Source organism: Eubalaena glacialis, chromosome 19 (assembly GCF_028564815.1).
Source record: "Eubalaena glacialis isolate mEubGla1 chromosome 19, mEubGla1.1.hap2.+ XY, whole genome shotgun sequence".
NCBI classification, from domain to species: Eukaryota; Metazoa; Chordata; class Mammalia; order Artiodactyla; family Balaenidae; genus Eubalaena; species Eubalaena glacialis.
Window position 1 is genome coordinate 39,076,793 of NC_083734.1, and position 9,857 is coordinate 39,086,649.

The 9,857-nt window shown below is 54.1% G+C and overlaps 1 protein-coding gene across 1 annotated transcript; it reads right to left on the reverse strand.

Moving 5' to 3' along the window:
- Positions 1-1,985: 1,985 nt before the first annotated feature.
- LOC133080809 (uncharacterized) lies at positions 1,986-7,141 on the reverse strand. Its single transcript, XM_061176909.1, has 3 exons — positions 7,006-7,141; positions 2,447-2,536; positions 1,986-2,293 (listed from the first exon to the last, which is right to left on the reverse strand). The coding sequence occupies exons 1-3, from the start codon at positions 7,139-7,141 to the stop codon at positions 1,986-1,988; spliced, it is 534 nt and encodes a 177-aa protein (XP_061032892.1).
- Between the last annotated feature and the right edge of the window lie 2,716 nt (positions 7,142-9,857).

Consider the following 9,857-nt stretch of genomic DNA (forward strand, 5'->3'; position numbering starts at 1 on the left):
CCCGTGGCGTAAAGTTCAAGCTCCCTGGCATGGCATTCAGGGCGCTTCTCCACTTAGTTCCTCCCTGTCTCCCATCCATCCATCTGTCCATCTGTTAGTGTAGAACAAGGGTCCTGTGGTCAGAGAGCCCTGAATTCCATTCCTAGCTCCCCCACTAAATAGCTATGTGAACTTAGGCATGTTACTTAACCTTTCTAAACCTTGGAATCCTCATCAGTAAAATGAGATTATTAATAGCACTTATTTCCAAAGTTGAGGATGAAATGGGATAATGCATGTGGAGCACTTAGCACAGTACATGATGGTAAATATTTAATACCCATTAACTATCATTCCTGTTACTATTATTGACACTGGGTGAGGCACTGGGCCACAGAAGATGAATAAGACACTGTCCCTGTCCCTGTCCTACAGCATCTCACAGTCTCTAGGAAAGGAGACCTCTGGTTGGCAGATAAGCTGTGTTCAGTTTGCTCTGTGCTGGCACAGAGGTGGGGGCAGGAGAAGGCCGTGCCCCCCCCCCGCTTCCTAGTCTGCCCATTTCCTGCCCCCAGACAGCTTCACCACCTGCTCCCAGACAGGACAAGTTTCCCTGCTTCTATGCTTTGTCCTCAGCTGTTGCCTCTGCCTAGACTTCCTTTTCTACCTGGTGAACTCCCACTCATCCTTAAAGGTCTGCTTAACGATCACCCCCAGTAGAGTTTCTCTGTCTCTTTTCTGACTCCAGCAAGAATTAGTTGGCTCCTTTCCTAGGCTTTCCCAATATCTCCTACTCATATCTCTTGCAGCTCTGCACAGGCTGTGGTCAGAGGCTGTGCAGGTTGTGTCCTGCACAGAGGAGGCTGCCGACGGGGGAGTGAAGGTGGAAACCTGCCCTCGCTCTGCTCACTGCGCCACACAGCCTGGCGAGAGGATTCACTCCCTGCAAGAAGGTGCCTGGCTCCATTTCTGCCAGAGGGGCCAGCTGGGCTGAGGACAGCCCTGCTAGGCTGCCGTATTATGTCACAAATGCTTTGAGAGCGGGGCTGTGATATATGTGTGCTTAGCACACAGTGGGTCCTTAAGAAACGTGCAATTACTCTTGAGTCCAGGCCAGTGAAGGCAGAGATGAATAAGGACAAGTGTGGAGGTTTGGGGGAGGACAGCTTCATACACACCACGTCCACTCCTTTCCAGGAATCTCTTTGGTGAATCCCGACCTGATGGTTTCAGAATACCTGCATTTGCTAAAATGCAGGTTCCCCAGCTCAGCCCTTTTTGACACAGCCAACCCTAGTCTGTGGGTCTGAATCTACACAGCCCCTGGCTGAACTTTCCCAAGGGCAGGGCACTTAATAGCTCACAATCCACTTTGTTTTTCCACGGTTGTTAACAAGTTCTTCCTTACAGGGATGAACGGCCCCTTCACTTTACAGATGTGGAAACTGGCACTGGGTTTCACAAGCCAGCAGGTTGGGCTTGCTCTAGGTTACACTGAGAATTTGTGGCGGACTAGCATCCTGGGTCCCCAGTCAGCTGCTTCCCACTTTCCCACAAGGGCAAGCAGCACATGGGTGGAGGCAGAGTAACAGCATGGCCCTCTGGATAGGGGTGATGCCTTCCCATTCTGCAGATCCAAACCAGGTGACCTTAGGAGCCAAGGACCCTCTCTGAGCCTCAGTTTCTCCATCTGGAAGTTGGAGCCACCCCTTATCTGGTGGTGGTAAAGGTTTCATAAATGCCCACCCTTAAAGAGCTCAGCAAAGTGCCTGGCACATAGTATGTGCTCAATTAATCCGAACTTAAGTTTTGTGATTATTCGACCTCTGGAACCCTGGACCTCAGCGCTGGTCTCCTGGCCCCAGCTGCGCGGGACAAGGTGTGGGGGGTGCACAGCGGGGAGGGGGCGGGGCCACGGGGCAGAGGAGAGGGCGGCGGGAAGGGAGAGAAAATCCCAAAGGCCCGGAAGGCCGGGAGGGAGGCCGGGCACCGGCTGGAAACCGCGGCTATTTGCAGCTTTGCCCTTGGGCTGAGGTCGGGCTGGCGCTCGCGGGCCCGGCTGCCGAGCCCGCCGCCCCGCCCTGTGCCCTCGGCCACCCGGGCTCGGCCTTGGCCGGCGGGTCCGGCCTCGCCCGGTCCTCGAGGCCCGGCGGGGTGTCGGGACGCCGCAGCCGAGCGGTGACAAGGCCGCGGGAGCGGATGGCGCGCGGGGCTGGGGCGCGGGCGGCGGGCGGGCCGCAGGGTGAGTCGCGGCCGCGGCGAGGCTGCCCGGGCGCCGGGTGGGCGCGCACGATTGCTAAAGGCTGCGGTTTGGCTAAGATTGCGGAGCCGAGAGGAGAAAGGGCGCAGGAGGGAGGAGAGCGGGGAAGAGGGAAACACAAGCCGAGGGCGGGATGAGGGCGGGAAGCTGACGTTTCCTGAGCGCCGACTGCGTCCAAAGGAGGTGGGATGACTGGCCCCACTTTACCGGCCGGCTCGGGGAGGCTGGGTGCCTCGGACGAGGCGTCCAGCTGTGAAGTAGCAGAGTCGGGAGCCTGATCAGCCTCTTTCCCCACGACTGAGAACGCAAACGCGAGCGGGGGAGGGGCGGGGCGGGCCGGAGCCGGAAGGGGAGCCGGGGGCGCTGGCCTTCTGGGTTTCCCCGCCCCAGGTGACGCCGCGGGGACCCTGCGTCCGTCTTCCCCGCGCCCTTCCAGCGCCCCCGTGCGGAAGCTCCTTCTGAAGCCCCATCTACCCCGCCCTCCCCGCCTCTGCGCGCCCCTTCCTAGAACTCGGAGTTGGCTGACCCGGGAGGGGCAAGAGCGGGGTCCGGTCTCACGGCCTGCCCCTTGGATAGAGACCGGAGGTAAAGGGGAGTCTGGGCCCCCAGAGGAGGTGAGCCTCCTTCGGGTGGGCAACGCGGTCCTTCCAACGGAGGGGGCAGGGTGGTGGGTAAAAGTAGCTCGGAGTGTGTAAGTGGGGCAATAGTCTTTGCACCCTGTGCTAGGACCCTTTCGGTGGCAATGGCTTAATTCTACTGCGAATCTTTGAGGTTACATTCATGCATTCATTCATTGATTCTGGATTTGCTGAGACCTTACAACATGGGAGTTGCCCCAGAACACAGGTGAAAGAAACAGACAAACATTATAACACTTTTAATAGTGTGGAAAGTGCCATGGCGGGGGTATCTGGGGAGAGAAGAAGAATCCTGGGCCCCCTTTACCCACATTTACAGTGTGGGTACACTTCAGACACTTGTCCTAGACAGAACACTTTGGGTTGGAAAAGTGGGTCTCTACACACAGATTGCAGATGGAGCAAACGGAGCCGTAATCCTCTGTGCCCACAGGTTGTGTAGGTATGGCAGACAATTTGGCTCAAGCCTGCCTTGCTTTTGGCATTTCTAGCCTCTTAATAATATCCCAAGTATCTCTGGGAGGGCCTGAAGACATAGGTAGCCCAGTTTCAGAAATTCTCAGAGTCCTGAGGATGATTCCAAACAGTCCCTGTCCTTGCCCTTTTCATCGGGCCCCTCCCCCCCCACCAAAGGTGCATCTTGTCCCAGGCCTATGGCCCTAGGAGGTTCTCACGCCATCTCCCTTCCTTCTCCATCACCTTTCTTCCCAGGGCCCTGGCCCCCACCTACCTACATCCTTTTTGCAGTTAGATTCTATAAGGAAAGACAAATGTGCATGGTGGGGGGTTGTTTGTCCATAAGAAGGATTTAAGTCAAGAGTAGAAGCAAAGTGTAGTGTCTAAAGGTAAGACTCTAGGTTCGAATTCTGACCCCACCACTTACCAGTGTGTGACCTCAGGCACCTAACCTTTCTGATTTTCACCATAAGATAGGGATAATAATATACTTTCTTAAAAAGGTTGTTGAGACGTTTAAATGAGATAATGCATAAAAGAACTTCATGCGGCCTCAGGCACATTGTAGGTCTTAGTAAATGGTAGCAATTATTATTGCTGTTAATAATATAATTAAACAATAACACTCATCCCTATTTTACAGGAAAGCCAGATTAAGAAAAATCATTTTCGGCATTCCCTGATATTTTGTCATCAGGTGAAGAGTTTCCTAAGGACAAGAACTGGGTCTCTCCCATCAGACTAGGAGCTCCCTGCAGCCAGGTCTCTCAGACAAGGTTCAGTGAGCCCAACCTTAAAGTTAGGGTTCAGAAGCTTCAGGCCTGGGTGCTGAGGGAGGCCTGTGGAGCCCCCCTTGTTAAGGGGATGTGGGTTCTGTCCGGCCCTTGCCTCATGTGTGGCGGTGAAGTCTCGCCTGTGTGCCTGTGTCTCCCAGAGCCTCTGTGCAATAAAGGCCGCCAGAGTCTGACCCCATTAGTGGGAGAGGTGAAGCTCATGATTCCAATCAGCCTTTTCTTCCTGGATCTTGGTTAGCGAGTGTGGCAGAAAAGTGAATGACTAATTGAAAATATAGTTATAAGGCACTGTCCTTTGTCTACCAAGTGGTGCCTCCAGACCCCACTGTCTGAAGAATAGTTTGTTTCTCAAGTCAGGGAGGACACCAGAGCCGGCCACTCAGAGATGGAGATGGTACCCACGGGTGGGGTAACTTGGCTGGTGGGGGCAGGGCACGAGACTCAGCATTGACTCCTGTCCTGCTCTCCCTGACTGTGGTCTGGAACACCTGGGCTCTCAGAGGATTGCTGAGTTCAGTGAGACTCTGTACAGGCTGACTGGGGACTGGAGAACAAAGAGATGAGGCCTTGAATGCCAGGCTGGGGAGTGTGGCTTTTACCCGGCAGACACTGGGGAGTCACTGAAGGTTTTAGAACAAAGGCGTTATGTGGGATTCTGTTTTTTTCCCTTCATGGGTTCCCAAATCCTCCTTACCTCAAACATGTGTATGTTAACGCCTAGAAAAAGGGCTGGCAGAATACACATAGGTGGTTGTGGTGCTAACTTTTGAGGTGGACAAGTAAGTAAAGGGAGGTGTCCATCATCTATTCAGTACCCTATATGAGTTGAATATTTTACGATAAGAATATACCTTTACAATCTAAAACAAGATGAGAAATAATCTAAATGTCCGTTAACAGGAAAATGGATAAGTCCATTGTGGCAGTGGAATACTACACAGCAGTGAAAACGAATGAATTAGAGTGTGTCTATCAACGTGGATAAAACTCATAGAATGTCGAGCTAATAAAAGCAAGTTGCAGCAGGATTCCTAGAGTATGAGTCCATCTATGTAGAATTGAAAAACATGAAAAACATATATCCATATTATAAATGGGTATATACACGTAGTGAAAATATACATGGGGAGGAGGTTGGGGAGAGAACACAGGTGGCTTCAATTTTCTCTGTAATGATTCCTCTCTTAAACTAGATAGTGGGCTTCCCTGGTGGCGCAGTGGTTGAGAGTCTGCCTGCCAATGCAGGGGACACGGGTTCGGGCCCTGGTCTGGGAGAATCCCACATGCCGCGGAGCAACTGAGCCCGTGAGCCACGACTACTGAGCCTGCGCGTCTGGAGCCTGTGCTCCGCAGCAAGAGAGGCCGCGATAGTGAGAGGCCCGTGCACCGCGATGAAGAGTGGCCCCCGCTCGCCGCAACTAGAGAAAGCCCTCGCACAGAAAAGAAGACCCAACACAGCCATAAATAAATAAATTAAAAAAAACAAAAAACAAAACAAAACCAAAAAACAGTTGCTAAGTTACTTAACTTGGTTTTAAAAAAAACAAAAAACAAAAAAAAACTAGGTAGTGAGGGAATTCCCTGGTAGTCCAGTGGTTAGGACTCTGCGCTCTCACTGCCAAGGGCTGGGTTTAATCCCTGGTCGGGGAACTAAGATCCCACAAGCCACGCAGCCAAACAAACAAAAAAACTAGGTAATGAGCATTCAGGTTTGCTGTAGTATTATGTATACATTTTTATGTTCCTGATATAATTAACACATTTTGAAAAAGGCAGATTAGAAGAGAAATATAAAAATATGGGGAGAGGGGTTATAAGAAAGAGGGAAGGGTCAACAGTATGAAATGCAGAGCAAGTCCTGCAGTGAAAGAGTTGGGGGCAGAGCCTGGACTGGCCTGAGGTAGGCAAGCTCCCACCAGTGTTTTGGGCCCGTAGGCTCAGGGTCTGCTTTCGGTTTCCTGTTAAGAGTCCTGACAAGAGGGACCTGAAGCCCATCGTCAGCCAGTGGTCCACCTGGGGACTTCCCACTGTGGTCTCAGCCCTGCCGCCTCTGGGACACACGAGGAGCCTTCGATGTTGCTGCTGACGATACAGTGAAGCTGTCCTCGTCTCTTACCCAAGAGTAAATGGAGTCATCACTCTGGGAGAGATTTGTTTGAGGACCCAAAGGGGTGACAGTGGCCAGGCCAGGCAGTTCTGCTGGAGGTGTAGGTTGGCCCCGAGGCAGGGGGATGACCATGCTGACTTTGGCAGGAGTCAGCAAGTCTCTGGTGCCCAGTGGGTGGGGGGGTGAGGATAGTGTTGAGGCCTGAAGGTTTGGGGAGGCAAAAGCCAAATCCTGGTGCCCAGGCATGGAGAGCGGGCGATGCCCAGGCTTGGCAGACAGCAGGCTGAAAGATGCCATGCCAAGCTGGGGCTAGGGGCTGCCAGGGTTGGAGATCAGAGGAGCGGATGGGGGAGGGCCGGGGCGCTGTCGGGGCTTGAAGCAGGAGGCCGCCAGGGGCAGGGTGGCAGTGGGTGGAGTGTGGAGATCAGTGAAGACAGAGGGTCACCGGGGGGAAGTGGGCAGTGCCAAAGGAGCAATGGGAAAGGGTCAGTGCCAACTTGGGGCTGGGGGGCAGGGGGAGGGAGCCCTCAAACTTATTCTTTCCCCAGGTCTCATTCACTTTGCAATAAAAACAGAGGCCTTTATTGGTGAGTTATAAACCCTAGAGTTCAGGTTCAGAGGGGCCTCTGGGGTCATCTTTTCCAATTCGTTCTTTGTACAGATGGGGACAGCGATGCCCACAGTGGGGCACTGGCCTTTCTAGGACTACCCAGTGAGTCTAGAGACATGAACTGGACGGAACCTGCCTGTGTGTCCAAGTCTGTGCCACACCTGTGTGGTGTAGGGTGGGGAGCTGGAAGGTGAGGGGTGCCGAGAGTGAAGGGCTCCAGTCTTGACCAAGGAGACCAGTGGTCCTTGGGGAGATGAGGCCAAACACATCCAAACCCAGGCAGCAGAGGAAGGCCATGTGCGCCTCTGGGGAAATGTTCTGGGTCAATAGTGGAGCACACCTCCTGTGAGCTGGGACCTTTGGGAGGGATTCCATGGAAATTGTAGTTTTGGTGGAACTCCAAAAAATAGGGAGGTATTTAAAACCATTAGGAATTTATGTTCAATGGAGCTCAAATATCCCACAGTACTAGAAAGGATTTTACAAGACAAAAATACATCGTGAAGGTGAGTGCTAAGTACCTGGAGCTGACCTTGGTTACTCTGCTGTCCAGGGGGGCCAGGCTGTGGGTCCCTCCTATTGGCAGATAATCCCAAGGCCTGCAGGTCTGTTGGGGGACAGAGCTGAGGGCTGTGTCATTAGCTGGAGGCCCAGGAACACGTACTGCAGGCCAAGGCTGAGGTCAGTTGGGAAGTGCCCCTGGGTGACATTGATCCCCCTCCTCTCATTTCACAGTGGAGCAGACTGAGGTCCAGGAAGAAGTAACATATTCTCCAGCATGACCATTTTTGCAACATTCCATTTATTTCTGAGATGTGTTTGGGAGTGCTTGGCATTCTGGGAGGGCGTTGGCCTGAACCAGGATGCCCCAGAGGACGGCGCTGCTCCTGGATGGGTGCTCAGAGGACTGGGCCTGGCTAGGCAGAGATGGAGGGGGCCATCTGCCCTGTTGTCCTCTGGTCAGGGGAGGGGCCGGTTGGGGCCTGAACCTCAGGATCCACCACCCCTCCCCCCATCCTGTTTGCCTGGGAGTGCCTGATTGCTTTGGAAGGGCAGCCCACCGTCGGGGGTAGGGTGGGGCTTCCAGCAGCTCCTGAGGGCTGCAGGATCGGACCCGTTTAGCCTCCGCAGTCATCTGACCCCCATGACTCAGGCCTGGCCCTGCCCTTGGAGGGCAATGGGCCAGTCTGAGCTCATCACCACTGCCCGGAGCAGAAGTGGTAAACAAGTTTGCCCTCTGCCTCCCACCCCTGAGAGGAAGCAAGGAAGAGGGTGAGGTGGGGGCCCACAAGCACTCCACCAGGCCCAAGCCATCTGCATAACACAGGTGCGTGTCATGGGTGTCCGCGGGGCCTGTAGGATGTGTGCTGGGCTCTTGCATGTGGGCGACATGTACAGAAGCTTGTTTGCTTTCACATGCGTCCTTGGGGGAGCTGTGGCCAACCTTTTCCAGGGACCAAGTTGGCCACGGAGCAAGGGACCTTTCACCCCATCCCTGGTGTCTGGGGGCCAACAGCTGAAGGCTCATGAGGCTAGGCCTTAGAACTGGGGGTCCCTGTGGAGTAACACCTCGTTTGACCTACTGGTTCTCAGCCTCCTGACTTTCAGGTCTCATGGATCAGACTCAGGTGCTGGGGGTGGAGCTGGGGCTCTATGGCCCCTGGGAGCCTCTGAGAGACTGCAAATCTTCTTGGGCTGCTGTTCTGGGCTGCCGGAGCCCACGGCAACATCTGAGAGTCCTTGGCGTCCCCCCTCTTGCTGTGGGCCCCTGGCCCCATCTTCTCTCCTTCCATCTCAGTCCCTCCTCCCCTCTCTCTCCCTGATGCCTGTCTCTGTCTCCCTCCTTTCCTTTTACACCCACTTTTCTGCCCTCCCGTCCCTCCTCCCTCTCTTCTCTCAACCCAGTAACTAGCATTGCTATTTGTAGCCACCAGATGGCACCAGTGCACCATGTGTCCCATCCTAGATGAGAGTACCACTCCCCCCTCCCCCCAGCCCAGGGTGATTAAACACCCTTAACCCTTCACAACATCCACACCCTGCCCAACGCCTTCCTGGGGCTTTAAACGTGGAGGAAAACAGATGCAACAAAATATGGGCAGGGCCAGGGTGGGGGCCCAGAGCTGGAGAGGCTCTAATGCCCCTCAGGGTAACACATACCTCACAAAGGGTGTTCGCACACATCACAGCATTTCTACCTCAAACCCGTGAGGTCCTGGGTAGTGTGCACTGTGCACATGAAGAGAGTGAAACCCAAAGGAATGAAGTCAGTCGCCCAGGGTGGGACATCAAATGTGTAGTGGGAGGGAACTTGAACCCCAGCTTTGCAGGTTCCCAAAACCTGGGGTTCTTGGGCTGGCAGGAGTGGGTGGAAATGGATGGTGCGAGGGTCCCCAGAGCAGGTGAGGCCCTTGAGCACTTTCTCCCATGCTAAGGCCCCGTTACTGTCCCTTTAGTGTCTCTTGGTTTGTTTCTTTCAAACCTGACACAGAATGATCCTTCACCCAGGGAAGTGCCTGCTATTATCTTAGCCTCTGGGTCTTCTCAGAATTGAGGCATCTTTACACTAACCATTTTCTCCTTTTCCTTTTTGTCTCTCTATGTATATTCATGCTCTGTCTTTTCTAATAAGGCTGAAATGTAGAAGAGGCAGCCCCTCTCTGCCTTCTGGGGAGCCCCCAGGATAGTGGGAAACACAACCCTGCCCCAGAAGCCTATTGAAAGGGGGACACAGAGGTGTAGCTTTCTGGGAGCCCCTACTGGTATAGAGCCAGAGCCAGGTGAAGGTATTCAAGGGAGACTTCCTGGAAGAAGCAGGGGCCAGGACTAGGGAAAGGTAGGCTGAGTGAGGGCAATGCCCTCCATGGCAGCTGCTGAGTGATCCTCATGTATGGGGAGCAGAGGGGGTGGGCTGTCACAGCCCTGGAGTCAGGGGAAGGGCCCACGTTGGCCCTAACTTGGGCTAAACTCCCCGACTGGCCCATCCCCCCGCCCCACCCCTCACCCCCTGTCC

Excerpts from the sequence above, each read along its gene's own strand:
- LOC133080809 (XM_061176909.1), bottom strand. The coding sequence starts at position 7,141 with ATGGCCTTCCTCTGCTGCCTGGGTTTGGATGTGTTTGGCCTCATCTCC. Across the intron at positions 2,537-7,005 it reads CCCCACCCTACACCACACAG|TCGTGGGGAAAGAGGCTGAT; the intron begins GTGTGGCACAGA and ends TTGCGTTCTCAG. Across the intron at positions 2,294-2,446 it reads CAGCCTCCCCGAGCCGGCCG|CCAAACCGCAGCCTTTAGCA; the intron begins GTAAAGTGGGGC and ends CCGCAATCTTAG.